This window comes from Mustela nigripes, chromosome 3, assembly GCF_022355385.1.
Source record: "Mustela nigripes isolate SB6536 chromosome 3, MUSNIG.SB6536, whole genome shotgun sequence".
Taxonomy (NCBI): domain Eukaryota; kingdom Metazoa; phylum Chordata; class Mammalia; order Carnivora; family Mustelidae; genus Mustela; species Mustela nigripes.
The window spans coordinates 125,457,337-125,480,427 of NC_081559.1; the positions used below are offsets into that span (position 1 = coordinate 125,457,337).

Here is a 23,091-nt window from a genome sequence, read left to right on the forward strand (position 1 = left end):
CACTGGTGTAAGGGTCTCACAGCGCTGCACAGTTGTGTCATGTCACTGGTGTAAGGGTCTCACGGCGCTGCACAGTTGTGTCATGTCACTGGTGTAAGGGTCTCACAGCGCTGCACAGTTGTGTCATGTCACTGGTGTAAGGGTCTCACAGCGCTGTACAGTTGCGTCATGTCACTGGACACACATGATGGTACAAGGTGTGTACTGTGATCTCTGGAGGAACCACTAAAATGACACAGAGTGGCACAGCTTAAAAAGTCAAGAGAGCTGATAAAACGGAATACTTAAAAATATCAGACTGACCCAAAAGATGGCAAGAAAAGAGGGTCAGAAAAACAAAGAACAAATGGAATGCTAACATAGTGTTATGACATTGGGTTTAAAATCAACCATAGCTCCATCATCATAAATGAATTAGGGGCACCTAGGGGGCTCAACTGTTAAGCATCCGACTCCTAGGGTTTCCGCTCAGATCACGATCCCAGGGTTGTGAGACCAAACTCCGCATCAGGTTCTGCATTGAGCATGGAGTCTGTTTCAGATTCTCTCTCTCCCTCTGCCCTCTCCCCTGCCCCTGCTGTACTTGCTCTCTCTCTCTCTAAAAAATAAATGAATTAAACATCCCCATTAAAAAGGAGAGCTTGTCAGACTATAAAAAGCAAGACTCAACTATATAAAGCATCTGATTTTCAGAAACAGAATAAGGACACAAGTACAAAATAAAGGGACAGAAAAAGATATTAATGTGCAAACATACCACATGAAAATTTCTGGTATGACTAGATTAAAAGAAGGCAAAGCAGACTTCAAGACAAATGGCTAAGGAGGGATACTTCCTATGATGAAGGGCTCAATGCATGGAGAAGACATTACATTTAAATGTACATGAACCTAACAATATAGCTTCACAATATATAAGGCATAAATTTAACAGAAATGGGGGGAATGATTTCACTACCATTATTGGCAATTCTAACACTTTTCTCCCAGTAACTGATGGAAAAAAGCCACAAAACACCAACAAAGGAGAGATGATCTGAACACGATATTCAACAACTGCAGGGTACACATTCCCCTCTGGGAACTGGGAAGCATTCAGCATGACAGACCATACACAGGGCCTCCAGAACAACTCTCAGCAGCAGCAGACTGAAATCAGAGCATATACTCTCTGAACTGAGATGGTATTCAACTGAAAGTCAGTAACTATAAAATAATCACAAAATTCCCAAATATGCAGAAGGTAACATACTTCTTAATTAACCCACAGATCAAGGAAGAAATGATACAGGAAATCACAAAATGCTTTTACAGTAATGGCACCGACACAGCATATCAAAACGTGTGGGATGCCTCTGAAGCAGTTTAGAGGTCAACTTACAGTGAAGTACTAGTTAATTACAAGAAGGTCTAAAACTGGTGGTCTCATCTTTGTAAGACACTAGAAAAAGAAAAGTTAAACCCCAAAGTAAACCAAAGGAAGGAAATCCCAAGAGTGGAAACCAATTTTATATAAAATGGAGAAGTAGATAAAATTCAGTAAAGTCAAAAGTGGGGTCTTTGAAAGGTTAATAAAATTGGCAACCACCTGGCAAAACTGATAAAGAAAGAGTAAAGGCAAAGCCTTGGTATAAAGAGGACCAGCACTACAGATCCTACTTACATCAAAAGGACCTTAACAGCTTCATACCAATAAACCTGGTAAGAAGAGGAAACATTTTTTTGAAAACCACAACTTACCAAACAGGCACAAGAAGACACAAACAACCTACACAGTCTCATGCCTAGTAAATAAATAAGTAAGAACACTCTGGCTGTATACTTCACCAATAAATTATGTTAAAATTTTTAGGAAGAGATACAATCCAACACACTCTCAGAAAACAGGAAGAAAGAACATCGCTACACTGATTTGATGAGGCTGACCTAACCCTGATAGCAAATCCTGACAAATACATTAAAGGTTTACACAGCAATATACCTCTTGAGCACAGATGCAAAAACCCTTTACAAAACACTAGCTAAGCAAATCCAGTAATATCAAATCATGTAAAAAGATCATATATCATGATCAAGTTGGATTTAGCCCATGAACAAGGTTGGTTAACACTGAAAAAAATCAATCAATGTAATTCACAACATTAACAGAATAAAGTGGAAAAAAATATGGTCATTTCAGTAAGTGCAGAAAAAAATATTTAACAAAACTTTAAAACTATTATTGAAAATACTCTCAGCAAACCAGGATAAAAGTTTCTTCATTCTGATAAAGGGCATTCATGAAAAACCTCGGCAGCCTCATTCTTTGGTTATGAAATAAACCCTTCTCATGTAAGATTAAGAACAGAGCAAGGATGTGCTCCCATCACATCTATTAATTAAACAGTACAATGAAGCAAGACAGAAGTAAAAGCCATAAGGATTTCTGTGGAAAGGTCATTATCCACCGATTAAACAAGCAGGTATATAGAAAACTCTATGCAATCTATAAAACACCCACCAGGACCAATGAGTAAACCTGGAAATGTCACAGAATACAAGGTGAATGTTTAAAAACAACAACAACAACAACAACAACAAACACTGTATTTCTATATGTCAGTCACAAATAACTGGAAAAATCAAATTAAATAACATCCAAAAAATCACCAGTCTAGGAATCCGTTCAACCAAATGCGGCCACGTCGACAGAGTGAACATGTAACAGTGGGGGAAAGCAGGTGAGGGCTTTCCTCTGTGGGCTCTCCTTACACCTTCTGTCTACATCTAAAATTCGCCCCAAATAAAGTAATTTAAAGGGGATGTTTTGGGGTACAAAAGGGAGAAACTTGACTCTGAAACTAGAAATCACACGGTGTGAGAGAATCATCGGTACCCGAGTATTACAAGAGTAGAGGAGGCCAGAGAACGCCCTTCGGAGAGACGCGTGTTGACGTAGTTATGGGTGAAGTGTCATGGCGTCTTGTAACTTGAGTGATTCTGAAGGAGCGTATTTTACACACAATCCAAACACACACATACATGCACACATTACCTACATGTATACGTGCGTATAACCCATAGACAGGCACACGCACCTTCTCACAGAGCAGGCACGAACTAAAGCACATCTGACAAAATGTTAACAAACCAACGCCGGGTGACCCGTAGGGTATCTGTGTTCATTAGGTTTCTCTTTCAAATTGTGGGGATTTGAAAATTTTCAGAATGAACAGTAGGGAAAAATAAATATAGTTACCCTTCATTTCTTCAATAAGAAAGTTATTTTCTCAGAACTATGATGAAAGCTTATTTTGGCAAAAGTTTATTTTTTTTCTTTGAGAGGAAGTATATAGCACTGGAACATCTTATTTTATACGGCAAAAGTTTCTTCTCCAAATTCTTCAGCCTAACATTTTAGGGACTGGATTTAATTACAACTTCCAGAGTGAGCCATTTTCTAAATTAATGTCACGCTGAAGCCCAGGATTGAAAAAATCGCTACTCAGAAGAATTATGCATTCTAAGTAGGTCAAAAGAAGCTAATTCCTCTTACTCCTTTTCCTTCCTTAAATGGAAGCTTTTCTTCCCCCTGGCAATCCACTTACCTAATATATCCTGTAAGTATTAAAATAGAAAGAAAATTAATGCTATGCAGGTGAAACAGAAAAAGGAACAAATATAAACACAAATACATTATTGGCCAGATGGCTTTACTGGCAAGTTCTTCAAAACTTTAAAATGTAGTGTGAGGGTCACAAGTCTCACAAAGATAGCAATAAAACAGAATATTACAAACTGACTTTATTTATAAAACATACGCGTCTAACCAAAGCCAAGTACATCATAATCCATAAATGAATCAATTCAACCAATACAGTCTACGTTGTCCTAAGCTGTAGTGACCTATAGGTTTAGCAGAACTCTAAGATAAGAATCTAAAACAAAAATATTTAGGGAATAGGGCCTGCAACAATTTGTACTTAAGATGTTGTACATATTAAAGAGTTATATATTAAAGTTAATGGAACTGATCACAAAGTTTAGCAGGGTTGCTGAAAACAATATGAGTACACAAACATCCACTGCATTCTACAGATCAACAATAAACAGAAAATGAGCTTTTTAGGACATCATTTACAATACCATCAGAAACGTGTACTAAATCCAGCACGAGAGAGGAAAGACCTTTATGGAAAAAAGCACAAGGAAGACATGAAAGAAGGCCTAAAGAAATGAGAGGTCACTGCGGTCACAGTCAAAATCTGAGAGCTTTCTTTAATGGAAGTCGACAAGCTGTTTCTACATATACGGAAGTGCAGCATAAGGCCGAGGATAGTGAAGACAAACAAGAGGTGAGGCCCAGAACCTGCAGATGCCAAGAGTTGTTACAAACCTACATGATTGATACGTGGTATTATAGACGAGATGCAAAGCTACTTAGTATAAAGCAAGAGAGAAATAAGAGAACGGGTTCATATAAAACGTAATTATTAAAAAAAAATTATTTGCAGGAAATAAATTGTATATTTAGAAAAACCAAGAAAATCAATGGAAAAAACCAGTAGGAATGTAGTCTCCTGGTCCCTGCAGGATGACTTAGTAAGATACTGATCACAGCCTGAAGGGTCAGGAAAGACTTTGCAGAACTACCAACAGCTAAGCTGAAATCAGGTACTAGTAAGAGTCAGCCAGGTGCAAAAGAGGAAGGAGCCCGAGCTGGGTAAGCACAGACAACACCAAAGGCTCCGAGGGAAGAGACCATGGGCATGCTTGGGGTCTGCACAGACGCAAAGAGCTGGCACACAGAATTCGAGACAAGCTACCAGCGACTAGAGTAGTGTGCAAGGGCTAGATCTTAAGCCATGGAAGGTGAAGATTTCACCCTGAAGGCAATGGAAAATCTTGAGGAGTTTTAAACAGACAAGTGATATAGTTAAGTTCTTTAGAAAAACCACATTTTCAAAGTACACTCGGTGCAGAAGGGAAGAGAGGACAGGAGAAGGGAAGACTGGGGTCAGGTGGACAAGCGAACAGCTGTTACGATGTTCTGACTGAAGGTGATGGTGGCCAGACCTCAGGCAATAACAGTGGCAAAAGATGGTGACAGACTAGAAGGATCTTAGGGAGCATCGGTCTGTCAGCCTGGCTGACTGACCAAAGTCAGGATGGAGAAGCGGAGGCCAGGGCCATTCCTGACCACACGTGGGTCTGGATGCTGCAGATGGTCACATGGGCAGTTTGGGACAAGCTGAAGTAGGCATACAGGTGTAAGAAGTCTTTTAGAATCAGGGAGAGAGGGGCACCTGGCTAGCTCAGTCGGTTAAGCGCCCAACTCTTGATTTTGGATGTCCTGGGATCCAGACCTACATCAGGCTCCACGATCAGCAAGGAGTCTGCCTGAAATTCTCTCTGCCCCCTCACTCACACGCACATGCACTCTCTCACATGAATAAATCTAAAAAAAAAAAAAAAAAAAAAAAAAAGGAAAGAAAGAAAGAAAGAGGAAAAGAATCAGGGAATGAAATCATCAACTATCATCAACTTACCTGTTTTTGTCAAATGACGTCCTAGCCAAACGTGACTGCAAAATAGCTGTTATCTATGAAAACAAAACCATTTAAAAGTAAGCATTTATGAGTAAAATATCAATACAATTTAATTCACAGTAAAGACAATTTACTTTAGAAACTCTTACCATGGCAGTTTGGTCCCCTAGTTTGTCAAGGCAGGAGGCTCTGTGAAGCTACAATATTAAAAATAAACAAAAATTTATTTTTTTTTGCTAAAACAGTAGAAAGGTATTTCCTTAGAAGCAATGAAAAACAGCAATCATTCTGTTACTTAGTAATGGTTAAGATCACGTCTGCTTTATCTATGACTTCTTCCTAATATGCAGTTTTCAAATTCCACATACTCAAGTAAATCTGCTTCATATTTATAAAAGAAATTGTTTTTAGTGAGATGTATAAATATGATTTCTTTCTTTTTGAGTTTCTGCCCAAGTTTGCTTTGAATTCTCTGCCCCATGAATGCCCAACTGAGGTGCTGGCTTACCTGAAGCAAGGTCTCCACCACGTCTTCCACTTTCCCTGAAACATCCAGTTCGAAGACATACTCCATCTTGCCCTAATAAAAAAGGGAAATTAAATCAAATCAAAGGACGGGGAAGAAGCAAGTCAAACCATATTCCTTTAAGAACATCTTCAACCCCCTGCTGACCTGTGTGCATATCTGCCCGCACCTCACCCTGGAGGGGGAGAGTAGATTCTGTCAGACTTCCTGCTACATGGATTATTTTGTCCCTTCTGCTAACTTCAGGCTTAGTTTGTGGTTCTTGTGCTAGTCTCTCGAGGTGCACAGTTGAGTTTTTAAATCTGAGACATTTATTTTCCTTAATGTAGGCAGGTATCACTACAAACTTTCCCCTTAGTGCTGCTTTAGCTGCATCCTCCAAGTTTAGGCATGTTCTGGTTTCGATTTTGTTTGTCCCAAGATATTTTTTAATTTCCCTTTTCATTTCTTCTTTGACCCACTGGTGGTTCAAGGGTGTTGTTCAACTTCCACACACTTGTGAATGTTCCTTCTATGTGTTTGTAGTTTTATTCCATGGTGGGCAAAAGGAATACTTGATATGATTTTAATCTTGAATTTATTTTTATTCATTTTGTGACCTAATGTGATATAGCCAAGAGAATGTTCTGTGTGCCTTTGAGAAGAATGTGGACTCTGCTGCTGTTAGGTTGAGTGTTCTTTGTGTCCCTTAGGTCCATCTGGTCTACAGTGTTGGTCAGACCCACTGTTTCCTAAATGACCTTCTGTCTGGATGTTCTACCCGTTACTAAGTGGGGGACTAAGGACTTCTATTATTACTGGGTTGCTAACAATTTCTCCCTTCAATTCTGTCAACGTCTGCTTCAAATACTTAGGTGCTTAGAGGATGACGGAGGGGTTATATACTGTGAAGATTAATGTGATGTGTCACACACTGTCCTCTTCTCCTTGCCCCGAGGGAGAGTCTGTTGGGCTGCTCTGTCCCCTGTCTGCTGGACTATGGGTCCCCTGGAGCAGCAGCCAGATGTCCAGCTCCCCCTTGTTTTCAATGGCCCCATGCATCTAGGGCATATGCCAGCTCCTGTCGCTACTCCAAGACAGGCAAGACAGAAGCCAGTCTCTTGGGCAGCCACCACAACAGTCAGAACACTGGGTACACAGTCCAGTCTTGTCTCTCCCTCCCCAGCAGAAGTTGGGAGCTGGGAGTTCCCTCCCATCACGTGGTATTTTGCCTAGAGAGGGCCCACACTGAAAGGATGTTACCAACATCCCCATCAGCCTCAATGAGGCTCATTTCATGCTAACCTGGGTGCAGAGCCTCTTAACTGGTTTCCAGGTTTATCACAAAAGGGACCAGTCCATGTATCCTTGACTGAATCAGGGCCACCATGAGAGGAACAAGCACTTTCTATTCTGTCATCTCTCATGGTCACCATCAGTGTCACTATTCCCCTCTTTTTTAAATCTGGAAATCCTCGGGTGTTCTAATTCACACTGGAAAAAAAGTGCTTTTCTTTGCTTCAGACAACCTCCCTCCTCTCCCTTTACATAACTTTTCAGTGGGCCAAGAACAGCTTTGCCCTTCAAGTGGGTATCAGGAGAGCCTTAGGAGGGAGAGCCCTCCAGGCGGTGGTTCTCAGCTTGGGAGAGAGGCATCCCCACCTCCATGAGGCTTGTGTCAATGTACGGAGGTACTATCCAACAGCAGGGGTGAAGGTATAGTAGGGGTGTCTGGTTTAGCCTGGGAGCAGGCTGCAGTGAAAGGGATGCCCCCCCCCCCTATTAAGAACTATCCTTCCCCAATGCCAACAGCCCCACCAGAGAGTAAGTTAATCTCATATTTGTGGTTTCTGACTAACTGGCACATGCAAGTGTTTCTTGCGCATAAAGCCCCAAGGCCGCAGTGTGTGGTCCACATGTCCCACGGGTGCGGACTAAGCACTGCAGAGACAGACATTCAGCCTGCAGGGCTCTTTGCTCAGAGAGGGTGGCTCTTCCTCTTCACAGAGGTGGCACTATGCAGAGCACTAGCCTGATGTCAGTCCTATAAAGACTCTCTCTTGGTCAAAGTTACCCTTTACTATATATTAAGCTGAAGCAAAAGAATTAAATAAAGCACAAAATGGTTAAATGTAACATCTATGCTTCCTTGATAAGTCCTGGAAAACCAGACATTGAATTTAAGTCTACTCATAGCTTCTCCCAATTAAGAGAATTTATAAATTATGACTGAGCTCCCAAATAAGGGTATTTTATAACTTATCAGTATTTCTCAAGCATTTAAAAAAATACATTCTCAGTAATATCCAGCAAATAATCTTATAAATGATACATATTCTGATTTCAATTTCTAATCTAATAATTTAAGCTTTTTTTTCTCCCTTATTAGACACATTTGTTTTTCAGTCAAAGAGCTAATTGAAGTCTCTTGGACTAAAGTCTGTGGCTCCCTTGGGTAATTTTGTTATAACTGCTGGTAAGAAGTTTCTAAACACACATAATTATTATATTTGATTAAAGATGTTAATAAAGTCACAAAAACTTATTGCTTAAAATCACTACGCAAATTGCTAGGAATAAATGAAAAGCTTTACTTACCCTTTCTATTTTATAAGGGGCAACAATGTTGTGTTCTTTAATGAAATACACCTGAGACAGAAAAATCAATACTTGTAAAATAACTAAAAATTTTCATAATAATGAGTTACCATAAATTAGTGTATTATGAAGGGAATTTAAATCATCGTCACATAATCTCAGTTTCCAAAAGTACTTGTATTAATCTTAGACTGATGTAAGAATAACAAATACTAAGTTAAAAAGAGATTCATCAAGGCAACAAGGTAGCAACAATTTTTTTTAAAGATTTTATTTATTTATTTGACAGACAGAGATGACAAGCAGGCAGAGAGGCAGGCAGAGAGAGAGGAGGAAGCAGGCTCCCTGCTGAGCAGAGAGCCCGATGTGGGACTCGATCCCAGGACCCTGAGATCATGACCTGAGCCGAAGGCAACAGCTTAACCCACTGAGCCACCCAGGCACCCCAGTAGCAACAATTTTTGAATAAATAAAATATTTAAGATGTTTTATGAATTCTGTACTTGTCCCAAGTAACCAAGTAGATGGGTGAAAGAAGCTAATCTAAGTGCCTATTTTCTAAGAAATGGGTGAAACAGAGTTACTATGGTATGAAATACATTTATTAACATCAAGAAATTTCTCTAGAGGTGATCTGGGCACACAGTGCCTCATACACACAGCCAGCTGTTTACATTGTAGGTCAGTAACCATGTCCAACAAGCAGTGTCACCCCCAGAGCCATCAACATGGAGTTGGTCCCGTTAGCCCTGCCTTCCCTCCTGTTTCGGTGAAGGGTGTGCCTGGGTCCTCAAAGCTAGTCACTGGACTAGGCCACAGAATGCAGACCTCCCTCTACATGTCAGCTATTCAAAAACTTTGGTTGTGTAATATGCTCGCTGCACTTTCTCCCATTTGAAACAAACCACTGATACAAACCCTCCCTTGGTCTTATATCCTTCTTTTGCCATTTCTGTTCCTCTTTGTGGCAAAACCCTTTGCAAGAGCTGGCTGTACTGTGTCTTGGGCTTAAGACAGGTTTTCAGCTGCACCATGTTATGGAAACCCAGTCATGAGAAGGTCATAAAAGGTGCAGAGGATCTCCATGTCACCAAACCCAGGAGTTTGTTCTAAGGTCTTCCTCGATTCTGCTTCTCAGAGCATGTGAGAGAGCTCACGGTTCTCCTAAAGCAGTTTCCCAGATGGTTTCCAGCCGTTGGCTCCTGGCCCTCCCCAACCTCACCCGCTGCTCCTACTGTCTCCCTTGCGACCCTCTGTCTTCCCAACCATGCCCTGGCAGAGCTGCTGGGCCTCTGCCCTTAGACCCTCTGTGCACACCAGCCCCTGGGAGTCCTCAACCAACCCCAGGTTGTTACCCACGCTAACCCGTTCTCTTTCTCATCTCCGTCTCCTCCTGGAGACCCCCACACTAACGCTCCCAAATGCCGACCAGGCTTTTCCTCTCAGAGGCCACATTCTAAACAAAGCCTGTTCTTCTCCAGGCTTCTTCACAGCAATAAAGGGCATGGCTATCCACCCTGCTGGGAATCATTCCTGATGGCTTTCCCTTGTACCTTGCAACTTCCCTTGTATCGTGCATCTGTGGGGTTTTCCTTCAGAATACATGCAGACGCTGACCACCTCTCACCCTGCCATCACTACCATCCTGATCCAAAACCCCTGAGTTCTCAGCACCCCAAAAGGCCCTCATTCTTCTGCTCATGCCCCCTGCCCCTAGCATATTCTCTACCTGGCCTCCAAGAGTTGTGCAAATACATACAAAGCAGGGGGCACCCCTCCTCTTCTCAGTTTTCCAGGGGGGGTTCGCTTTTGTCCTTTATTTGGACTCTTAACTCTGGCCCGCAGGCTCTCTGTGACATGGTCCCTGCCACCGCTCAGACCTTTGTGCCTTGCCCCCGGCACCCTCCTCCTCACCGCACCTGCCGCCCACCAGGATGCTCCCTCTCAGGGCCTCTGCAGCTCAGGGCACTGCCTGGCTCATTCGCTCAGCCCTCCAGCGGTGTGCCTTCACGCGCCGCCGCCCTGGTGGTTCTATCCACCGCAGCACACGAGCTCCTCATCCTCTAGCCTTCTGTCCTGTCGGCATTGTCTTCATTATAGAAGATGTCTGCTTAAAGTCTCTTCCCCGATCTCAAGGAAAAGTCCTTGGGGAGAGGGGCTTTTGGTATTTTGTTTTTCCCATAGCTTCATAACCTTAAATATATTTCCTGGATATAAAAATGCATGACAAAAACTATTATTTACACACATACACCCTTCTTTATTCTAAAATTTGGAAAGCAAATCTGGAAGCAAAACTCTCTAATACTTGGAAAACTTTCTAAAACTTTCTAAAATTTGGAAAGAAAATTTGGAAGCAAAAGAAGCAAAATCCTCTAAAAGCCTAAAGGACCATAACATTATTTCTGAAACACTGTGACCACTTAAGGTAAAAAGTTGAGTTTTGGGGTTTTGTTTTGTTTTGTTTTGTTTTGATTGTATACTTAATCCAGGAAGCTTGAAATAATTCTAGAAAGAGTAACTAATGACTGGTCACCCCTAAATGTGAAGCCGGTTTTGAGTTTGCCTGGCATGACACCTCTTCTAGTAAGTTTGTAAATAAAGTAAAATGGGTAATTTTTATAATGGAAACCATACTTCTAACTGAAAAAGTACTTCTTCCTTTCCAGATATGGACTTTCTAACAAGAGACCATGAAGCAGAAGGATACTTCAGAAACAACAAGAGCACAGGTACAGGCCTGAATTATTAATAATTGTGTTCTGCTCCCCCCGCCCCCACAACCCAGAGTAGCAGATGGCTACAAGCATTTGCCTCTATGCCGGTTAAAACAACATGAAGTCAAAGAATGGCTGTGAAATGCTTTCTTCCTTAAGATTCATTGACCTGTGGAAGGAAGACCTAGAAAACTACCTAATGTGGTATCTCCCAACTTTTTAAAAATATTTTTCAAGATACGTTAAAAAGTGCTCCATGAAAAGAAGAGGTAAGTGGTCCAAAAACCACTGGGAGCACCTCTGCTCCCAGCCTTCTTCCTCCCTGAGATGCTCACGGTGCTTCCTCCAGACCCTCTCTCTATTTGCTGAGGCACTGAGTCAGGTCCCGAAGTAGAGAAAGCCATATCTTTGCTTCCCACAGCTTCTCCTACACTTACCTGAGCGCGGAAGGATGTTCCTTGGAACACTTCATGGAACTAGGGCTCTGGACATAGTTGGGGCAACATGATCTCTAACCCTCTCACCTTAGAGATGAACAAGGTAAAAATCCAGGGCAAAAAGCACGAGAGAGAGTCCCTCCACTCCCATCTTATTTGTAAGTTAAGAAAAAAACAAAACTAAACTAAAATAGATGAACTACATGTATGACAGGAGAAAAACTGTGTTTTTTCTCCGTGTTGCTGGTATTAAGCATGACACTGGGAACATATATGTATGCCGAATAAATTTGGAATGAGAAAAGGTCAGGACCCCAAGCCTCCTAACTTTTACGAGATGGCACATCCTGAGTTGGGGCCTCGGTTATCACCAGCAGTCACCCTGAGATCCCCCTCAGGGCTGTGCTGCTGGCCTCCCACCTTCTGAATGGCTCAGAAGTTGCAGGAGAGACTGCAATGCTTCCAGCTCAACCCTCACACTCTGGCAGGACTCCTGAGGATAAAGCCATAAACCTGTAGGCATCACACAACTTTATGAACATTAAGGATCTTGGGGCACCTGGTGGCTCAGTCAGTTAAGTATCTGCCTTCAGCTCAGGTCATGATCCCAGGATCCTGGGACCAAGTCCCGCATTGGGCTCCCTGCTCAGTGGGGAGCCTGCTTCTACCTCTGTCTGCTGCTCCCTCTGCTTGTGCTACTCTAACTCTCTCAAATAAATAAAATCTTAAAGAAAAAACCAAACCCAAATATTAAGGATCTCAGAGTTTTAAATAAACTATATTTAAAAAAATATAGTTCTCAATGGTTAAATCTTAAAAACATGTAAACATCTATGCCAACAGTCTTCATCTGAGATTTCTACAAATAATGTCAGTGCTAAAGAAAAAAAAAGTGTGTGTGTGTCTGTGTCTGTGTGCCTGCTTTCACTCAGGTTAGAAAAAAATATTTACTATGTGTTTCTTACCTGACTGAAAATGAGTGAAATCTCCCCGGATTTTGCCCTACAATGCAGAAAAAAGTCATTAATGTATAAACTTATTTTGGTAGAAGTAAAATTAAACAGTTAGTGAGAATGACATACTTTGCAAAGTGTCTATTGGATCCATTTTCCCCATGTTTTCCTATTTTTATGCAATCTCTCAAAGGAATCTGGATAAAAATTGAGAGAAATATTATAAAAATAAGCAAGATAAAATATACACAAAAAGTAGGAATGTCTCTATTCAAATTTAAAATGCATTTACCTTAATGATGGGCTGGGATATTACATCTGGTTCAAAAATAACTGATTTTGAACATATTTTTAAGGAGCCTCTGATTTTCCTAAGGATCAAAGTACAAAGGATTATTATTAATGAACACAATGAAAGTCAAAAAAGAATCATAATATATTTTAACTAGAAAGTAGAGAACTAAAGCATTAACTGAAAGAACAACAATATAATTATTTTAATTACATTGACCCCAGGCCGATGGTTTGCCAACCCAATCCTATTAGGAACTGAAATTTTTATCATTCCTTTTGTTTATTATCCAGAATTCATCAACAAAGAACAACTTTACAGTGTATATATATATATATATATATATATATATATATATATATATATGATCTGGAGTATAGTATTTATCTATGATTTGAAGTACAATTTGTACAAAGAAAGCAGAAAAAATAGCTTGATTCTTTATCTCCCATTCATTAAGTTTTAGAATAATGAGTTGGTGTCCTAGGAGCCCTGCCAGGTGATATAAACATCTCATGTACTTGTGGATTCTAGTGATTCTGACACATTTCCACCACTACAGGCATTGCTCTTTTTCGGTGTTCAGTTTTTCCCACTTGTTGCCTAATTTTTCCAGTGGGCTCTTGTGCCCTTTTCATTCAATGTGCGGTAGTTTCTGACACCTCCCTTACTTGCCAGTAGGACAAGACGGGCCAGGCTCACCTTGCACCCTTCCTGCCCCAGACTTAGATTCAGCAACTTCTCAAAGAGCCCTCATTCTTTTTTTGTGGGAAGTGGTACGGACAGCACAGTCTCAGTGCTCATGGCTACCGGGTTGTTTCTAGGCCTTTCCAGAGGGGAGAGCTAGAAAATACTTTCTTTTATTTTTAATTTTTTTAAAGATTTTATTTATTTATTTGACAGACAGAGATCACATGTAGGCAGAGAGGCAGGAAGAGAGAGAGAGGGGGAAGGAGGCTCGCTGCTGAGCAGAGAGCCTAATGTGGGGCTCAATCCCAGGTCTCTGGGATCATGACCCGAGCTGAAGGCAGAGGCTTTAACCCACTGTGCCACCCAGGCGCCCTGCAAATACTTTCTTTTAAAAGAAAAGTATATGAACCTATACAAACATTTCCAATTCAAATATAACATTAGGTTTTTAATTTAACTCCTTTACTATTAGATTTGTAGGTCTTTCATCCTGAAAGTCTTGTCTTTTCATAGACATATTATTCATTTACTTCATTTAACTATATAAATCTATGTGCACATGTGAATAAGCCAGTTTCAAAATAATAATACCCAAATTACTAACAACAATATTACAACTAAAACATTTACAACCTCTTTTTGCAATTCTTTTTCAACTTAGGCCGTATCTCACCAGAGACACAAATTACTATGTTGTGAAGCTGATTACAATAATTCTCTGTGGTTAACCTTCCAACATACATATAGTTAAGTTCACTTGTTTCATTTTCTCTTTGATTTTATAAGGTTTACTGTTTCTTCTGAAATGTTAAGTCTATATTAAAATATATTTAAAATATTTCTACAGTTCCAAAGGCAAAATTATAAAATAAGGAACAGTCAGAGAAGTCTAGTTGCCATTTTATATTATTTCCCCATCGATCCTTCTCTGTAGATAATCACTTTCATTAGCTTTTAGTTTATGTTTTTTTAAATATATAATTTAAAATGTTTTTAATTTTTTAAAATACAACCAAAAAATTATTCTTCTCCCTTCATAATTATGTGAAAGATAGCATGCAATCCACAGTACTCTGCCTCTTATTTTTCACACAGAATATATACTGGAGATCATTCCACAGCACTACACCTGTTTCATTCCTTTGTTACAGCTGCATAGTACTCCATTACAAGGACATTCCATTGTTTATTCAATCAGTCCCCTATTGGATTATTTTCAGTATTTTACAATTACAAGTAGTGTTATGATAAATAACCTTGTACATATTTCCATTTCTATATTTCCCATGGTAAGATAGTGAGATAGTTCCCTACAAGTAGACCTGCTAGATCAATAGGTAAATGCACATGCAATGTTGCTAGATATCACGAATTTACTTCCATGGGTCGTACCACTGAACTCCATTAATAACTTAAAAATTATAAAAACAGGTTTTGGGTTGCTAGCTTATATTGGTGTTTTAATAATAAACAAATGCAAAAAAAATAATAAACAAATGCACTTAATTTTAAGCAAAATGTTTTACGGTATACAGCAGAGGAGTACTGGGAGGAAAAACAGAGGTATGGAATTAGGGAGAAGAATATGAGCAAAATTCCAGAAGAAAGCAAGGTGCTGATCTCAAGGAACAAGAATCATCTAATTTGACTGCTAAGGAAACAGACATGCCATAAGTTCCCTAACAAAAAGCTAAGTAATTCTCTCTTTAGGTTGTGTTTAAACAAATATCACATGGCTGTGGTGGTCCTTTCAAGATAAAAGCTGAGGAACACTAAAAATTATAGAGTTTATCTAATATCAAAGTGTGATCAAGTTATGACCTACAGTTAAGGGACATCCCCAAAGGAAATCATCAGCAGATACAATTTTGTGGGAACAATTCTGATCTTAGTTAATTCCAAGTTGGCATTTTAAACTAAATACTTCATTACACGTTATTGTACACAGCTTTCAAAAAGTGTGGTGAAAGAAACCAAATGTGTTTCTATAGCAATACACAGTAATGAATACAATATAGAGAAAATTGACTTTGCGTCCAGTTCAAATCAAATTATTCATTTTGAAAGTACTGATTTTTATGCGACTCTGGTGTTTTATGATTATGACTTTATAACACCATAACCCAAATAATTGAGAGTGTAAGTACAAAAGTGACACAAGAAAAAAGAGCTGGGATGAATCAGTCCTGTCCAGCTGAGTTAGACACTCACATTAGAGGAATTCGTACACACTGCTTCTCAGCTTTAGAAAATATCTGAAGTTATAGCAACAACTTTGAAGTCCTCCTTTCTCGTTACTCTCCCAGTACAAAAGGGGGACAAATCTATATGACCATACATTTCATTTTAAAGATACCAGACAAGGGAAATGTCTATTCACAGAGATCCGAACATCCTCCTTACCTTTCATACTGACCGCCTTTGTTCTGAATACGATCAGCTGTGTGCTGTTCAAAGTAATATTCCTCCAAGTTAAGTAGGAGCAAGGAAAATCTAAATTTGGGAAAAGCAGAACAAAATAAAACCTCATGTTTATTTTTTTAAGCACAAGAAAGCAGAATATTTAAAGCATCTGTTCCCGAAGTGATTACTCATTAAATTATCAAATGCCTATAGGTGTGTATTATATATTAGATGCTGTCCTCTATTCAGTGGGAGAAAGCAACAGACAGATTTGCCTAGCTGAGCAAAAGATACAATAAATAAAATTACTTATAGATGGACTTTTAAAATTCCTTTAAGAGAAACCCCAGATTTTATGAAATAAAACTTATTCTCGTCTGATCCAACCCTGGGGCTTTTCCACCTTTGGAGTTTTCATCCTTTGTTTCTGCTGGCTGGCCACTAGACTTCCCTACCTCCCCTTCCAGGCTGTACACCCCTCCTGGTCTAGTGTTCTGCCTCATTGTTAGTTACACTTTTCCTGCTACTTCCACAAGATCATATGCCTCTGAGTGGTAGATCTCTAGATAGTTCCCTGTAATAACAAGTCTAATGCTTTGGTATTGAACAAATAAATAAATTGAACAGAATAGGATTAAAATATAGTTCCTTTTAAAATTTAATGTGTTTTAAACTTTCTTTTTCTATTTAAAGATCTTATTTATTTATTTGACAGAAAGAGAGCACAAGCAGAGGAAGCAGCAGGCAGAGGGAGAGGGAGAAGCAGACTCCCTGCTGAGCAGGGAGTCCAGCTACTAATAAGCGGCTCTATCATAGGACCCTGGGATCATGACATGAGCTGAAGGCAGATGTTCAACAGACTGAGGCGCCCAAGTGTCTTAAACTTTTAAAAACAAAATAAAGTAGCACCTGGGTGGCTCAGTGGGTTAAAGCCTCTGCCTTCGGCTCAGGTCATGATCCCAGGGTCCTGGGATCAGCCCCGCATCGGAATCTCTGCTCAGCAGGAAGCCTGCTTCCTCCTCTCTCTCTCTGCCTGTCTCTCTGCCTACTTGTGATCTCCATCTGTCAAATAAATAAATAAAATCTTAAACACACACACACACATACACACACACACACACAACCAAAATAAGGTAATAAGAAAAGGTATTAATTCAGTTGTATGGCCACAGAAACAAGTATGTGGCAAATAACTGGAAACAAGTGTTTTCATCCAGGAAACCAGTGGCATCCAGAGTTCCAGGAAAAGCTCTCAGGGGGAGTGTGGGACTGGAATTCTGCTGTGTTAGGGACAGGGTCTCCAATAAACATAGCAGATTGAGCATGTGTGTCTATTTCTGTTACCTCCAGAAGAACCACTAAAATTTGAGTAGAAAATATTTTTTAAAAAACCACAGACTAAAGAAAATTGACGAGTCACAGAGGAAGATGAGAGCAACAAATTTGTGAGAAATGGAAAAGAGATGGGAGGAATCAGCAGCAATCAGAAATCAGAACGGCACACACCTCCAGTGGGAAGTGCCTATCAGGAGAAAACCAACTTAAATCATAGGACTTCCCAAAAGTCCCCAAATCAAAGATATTAGGTACAAAGAAGCCCCATGGAGAGCAAGGCTATGGAGTAAAAAGTAGGAAGACATAACCATTCCAAGTAACAGTTTGATAGATTATTATTAGAAAACACAAAATAGCTGTAAAGACCCATGGATAGGAATATTTGAAAGAGTCAGGTCTTTATAAGCATGATCCCAAACTGAAGCCCAACAGAAAAGGCCTGCCCACAGTGACACAGAAATTACATATTTCACACTTAAATAAGAATGGATAACCCAAGATCACCAGCCTCTATTATGAAAGAACTAGACCAAAACAAGCAGGACACAACTTGAAGTTCTCGAGAACTTCTCTCTAGAGAACAGGAGGTCAAAAGCCTATAATAAATATCCTTACAAAGAAGAATCTATATTCATGGAATAAGAAGACACTGCTCATTACAAAGAAAGCTGAGCCAAAAGAAAAATAACTCATAAAGACTAATGACAGCAGGAACCAGCTTTACCATCCTACTAGGTAACTTTTTATTAGCCTATTTATGTCTTTAAGTCCATGAACAAGAATTAATCACGGGCTAAAATGCCAGAGCTCAAAGTAAAATGCTCACTATTAATACTTATTCTGAATTTCAATACAATCACAAGAGTTAGGATTGCCAGAACAATCCTTTGATGCATGGGATAATTTCCATGAAGGTTTAACTCAGAGAGATCCTTTTGAATTACCTTGACCCTTATTTTTAGGTCATGCCTTAATGACCTGAGCTGGAGCTATTTAACCCTATCTTCCCACTCCTCCTCTTAGAGAGAAGGTAAAAGAAAATAAGTATCTTTAATAAGACAATGGCATAATTTTATTTCTATGAAGCACAGGTAGCCTTCATAGACAACCAGCTCTTCCACATAATTAATAAAATAAAGTCCTATTCCTTGCAATAGCATGAGTGGGTCTAGAGGGTATTAAGCTAAGTTAAATAAATCAGAGAAAGACAAATACATATGATTTAATTCATATGTGGAATTTAAGAAACAAATGAATAAAGAAAAAAAGAGACCAAAAAAAAATAAAGATTCATCTACAGAAAACTGGTGGTTGCCAGAGGACAGGTGGGTGGGGAGATGGCTGAAACAGGTGAAGAGTTTAGGAGTACGCTTGGGATGAGCACTGAGTAATGTACAGGACTGTTGAATCATTATTTTATACACTGAAACTAATATAATGCTCGATGTTAATGATACTTGAATTAAAAATAAGTTTTTTAAAAAGTAAAAAATATGCAATCCTATTATATATAATAGTATATTAATAATTTTATTTAGACATATCAATTATATATTTAAAAAATAAAAAATATTCCTATTATTATACATTATATATTACATATATAACATTACAATATATTATTATTAAGTGTCCATACTACCCAAAGTGATCTGCAGATTCAGTGGAATCCCTCTCAAAATATCAATGGCATTTAATATAGAAATAGAAAAAAAATCCTAAAATTCACATGGAATTGAATAGCTAAAATGATTAAGAAAGAAAAACAACGTTGGCAGCCTCACAGTTCCTGATTTCAAAACATATTTCAAAGCTACAGTAATCGACACAAAATCAAAATCAGCAAAAAGACAGACATATACACCAATGGAACAGAAGAGAGGTCAGAAATAACCTCACATATGCTCAAATATGAGCTCCAAGGCCACACAATAAGAAAAGGACAATCTCTTCAAAAAATGGTGCTGGGAAAACTGGATTTCCACATGCAAAAGAATGAAGTTGGGCCCTTACTTTAAGATCACATACAAAAATTAATTCAAAATGGATTAAAGACTTAAATGCAAGACTTGAAAGTATGAAACTCCAGAAGACGACTTGATGGAAAGCTTCACGACACTGTGTTTGGCAATGATTTTTTGGACAGGACATCAAAACACAGGCAACAAAAGCAAAAATAAAAGTGACCACATCAAACTTAAAAACTTCTGTGTGGCAAAGAAAAAGATCAACAGAATGAGAAGACAGCTTAAATAATGGGAAGGAATATGAGCAGACCACATATCTAATGAGGCGTTACTACGCAGGATATATTAAAAAAAAACAAACAAACCAACAACTCCTACAGCTCAACAGAAACAAAATGTAACCCAATTAAAAAATGGACCTAAGACTTGAATTGATTCTTCTCCAAAGAAGATATATAAGTGGCCAAAAAGTATTTGAAAAGATACTCAATATCACTTATCACCATGAATACTCACACCAAAACTACAAGGGGGCGATCACCTCATACCTTATTAAACAAAACAAAACAAACCTGAAAATAACAAATGTTGGTGAGGATGTGGAGAAACTGGGACCCTTGCCCACTGTTGGTAGGACTGTAAAATGGTGCAACCGCTGTGGAAAACAGTACAGAGGTTCTTTCAAAAATTAAAAATACAACTACCACACAAGCCACAGGCCCACTTCTGGGTATTCATCCAAAAGAAGTGAAAACAGGATCTCAAAAGAGGTATTTGCATCACCGTGCTCAGGGCAGCATTATTTATGATAGCCAGGAGGGGGAAGCAACCTAAACGTCCATCACCGATGAATGGCTAAAGAAAATGTGGTATAGTCATATGTGGAATAGTCATATATGACTATAGTCATATAGTCATATGGTGGAATATTATCCAGCTTTAAAAAAAGAAGGAAGTCCTGGGCACCTGGGTGACTCAGTGGGTTGGTTAAAGCCTCTGCCTTCGGCTCAGGTCATGGTCCCAGGGTCCTGGGATTGAGGCCTCCTCTCTCTCACTGCCTCTCTGCCTCCTTGTGATCTCTGTCTGTCAAATAAATAAATAAAATCTTTTAAAAAAAAAAAAATAAGAAGGAAGTCCTGTCTCATGCTACTACACTGATGAACCATTATGCCAGTGAAATAACCTCATTGCACTGAAACAAATACTACATAATTCCACTCACATAAAGTATCTAAAGTCATCAAACTCTTACCAAGAGAAAACAGAATGGTGGCTGCTAGGAGCTGGTCCTACGGGGAAAGCAGAGCTCCTTTTCAGGGAGTTGCTTTCAGTGGGGGGAGAGCTCATTTTGAAAGATGAGAAAGCTCTAGAGATCTGTTGCACGACAGTGTGAGTGAACATCCACAACGTTACTGTACTACACACTTAAAAGAGGCTATGACAGTAAGCCTTCGTTATGTTTTTCTATAACAATCAAAAACTATATCAACTATTGTAGAACTGGATAATGATCTTGGCAAGTAACTTATGTCCTCCTTAATTTACCAAGACACGTATTTTGTAAGAAATGTAAAATACAAGGTAAACAGACCATATCATATTATTTGAAGTTAAAGGATTAAGGAATTTTTCAGAGTGTGCATTTTCTTTCTACTGAAGTGTTACACCTGATTTAAAATTTTTGTATACACAAATTCTTACAATAAAGTTTCATGGCATTTTGCACGATGATTTTCAAAGCACATCCTCAGGAGGAAAAAGGTTCTGAGAAATCCCTATTTTTTTTTTTAAATTTATTTATTTATTTGACAGAAAGAGATCACAAGTAGACAGAGAGGCAGGAAGAGAGAGAGGAAGGGAAACAGGCTCCCTGCTGAGCAGAGAGCCCGATGTGGGGCTCTATCCCAGGACCCTGAGATCATGACCTGAGCCAAAGGCAGTGGCTTAACCCACTGAGCCACCCAGGCGCCTGAAAAATCACTTTTTAAATGTTTTCTTTAGGAGACTCTTGGCCCTGCCCCTGGGAACTCCTTAGCTTAATTCATCTTGTCTTTACAGAGCTGTGGTGGGCTCTTCGGATTCCTCTTTGATAAATTTACTCATTCAGCACCTTAACTTTCCTGAAAAGATGCTGCCACATCCTCATGTCAGAAACAAGTTCACTCAAGGTGGCCCTCAGAATAACCCTGCATCTGTGCCCATACTCACCCATCACCCAACACTCTACTGATGAACAGTATTTATAATGGATCCAGAAGACTCGGCTAGTCCATCCTTTCTCTGGATTGGAGAGGTGGCGCTGTGTTGAGGAGAACTGTTATGTGCTCAGTGGGAGAAAATGGCCCAACGCCGTGGTGATGTGTGCAGGGACGGGCATGGGAAAAGCCCGAGAGCCCAGCATTTGCCACCTCTACTCTAGATCCCCTACCACTATCCTCAGGTCATACTAGACTCTAGGGACCCTACCACTTAGAGAATTGGTGTAACCAAAGTGGGCATTTTTTGTGAGCTTCTTAAAATGGCTCTGAAATAAAGACATTAAGGAAATGCTGAATGGACAAGGGTGAGAACACAGTGCTGTGACTCAACGTGAAAATGTTCCCCTCATAATACATTTGACAGGAACCTCTGAATACAGTCATTCAGACACATAGTATCCCGCCTACCTACGTTAACATTAATTTCTCCTTTCTCAATTCCACTATTAAGACATAAACAGCAACAACAACAACTGACCCTTATTCTCTGACAAAGTTGTGATGAATTAAGCTGCTGTGTTCTCCTGACTTACCAGCCAGAATTCTGTCAAGAGATTAGCATGACATGACTTTATAGTGGATTCACGCTGTAGCCTGGTGGCAACAACTTCCTCTTCTAGTGATTTATAAATAACCTGTCTGAGCTAGAGTTAGCACTGAACTGACTTATGCTCATATGTTCTTTCTCCACCTTTCCAAGCTCTTGGATCACTGAACGATTCTGTGGTCCCAAACTCAAATTCTCCCAGCAGCTTGGAGGTAGCACACATCTTAGGACCGCTCGCTGATCCTGTCATTTCCAGTCTGAAGGTCAGTATCATTAACAGAGTACAAAACCCACTTCCTCTGTTATACATCAACTTTCCACTACCGGCCTGGGCCCAAGGCAGCAAGCTGCTTTTAAATTCAACTTCAGGAAATTAAAACAAACAAACAAACAAACAAACAAACTTTTTTTAATCTGTAGCATTTTTTAAAGCCACGGCTCACTGGGGCTTCAACTTTCTTGATGCTAATTGTGCAGGTCTGTGCTTCCTCTTCATCTGTCCATGGCTGTTGTCCTTCCAGCTTTACACTTTAAAAAAAAAATTATAAGCTCAGAGGAACACTACCTGTATGACCATCCTAGGTTTAACTGCTTGTCTCATTTACTATGACTCTTTGCCAAGGACCATTTGGCTTGGACGTTCTGAATTTTCAGTTTCAAAACTTAAGGGATCAATATCCATTCCAGAACTGCCCAGTAATAAGAACTATCTCTTTTTTTTCCCTTGTAACTTTCATTATCCGCCTTCTAAAAAATCTACTTCTGTGTTAAGACAGAATCTAGCTTGATCCCCCTCCCGGGGCTTCAGGGACAAATAACTGGATATGGACAGCTTTTCCTGAAGGTTACCAGCACTACTAC

The 23,091-nt window shown here is 39.6% G+C and overlaps 1 protein-coding gene across 2 annotated transcripts in view; it reads right to left on the bottom strand.

The window, feature by feature from the left end:
• NSMAF (neutral sphingomyelinase activation associated factor) overlaps positions 1-23,091 on the bottom strand; it is a 57,640-nt gene that overhangs the window by 23,838 nt on the left and 10,711 nt on the right. For both annotated transcript variants that reach the window (XM_059394612.1, XM_059394611.1), the window contains exons 2-9: positions 16,124-16,213; positions 13,031-13,109; positions 12,868-12,935; positions 12,751-12,787; positions 8,632-8,682; positions 6,037-6,108; positions 5,678-5,725; positions 5,529-5,581 (exon numbers count right to left, since the gene is read on the bottom strand). In XM_059394612.1, coding sequence (XP_059250595.1) covers positions 5,529-5,581; positions 5,678-5,725; positions 6,037-6,108; positions 8,632-8,682; positions 12,751-12,787; positions 12,868-12,935; positions 13,031-13,109; positions 16,124-16,213 — 498 coding nt within the window. The remainder of the gene's footprint in view (positions 1-5,528; positions 5,582-5,677; positions 5,726-6,036; positions 6,109-8,631; positions 8,683-12,750; positions 12,788-12,867; positions 12,936-13,030; positions 13,110-16,123; positions 16,214-23,091) is intronic.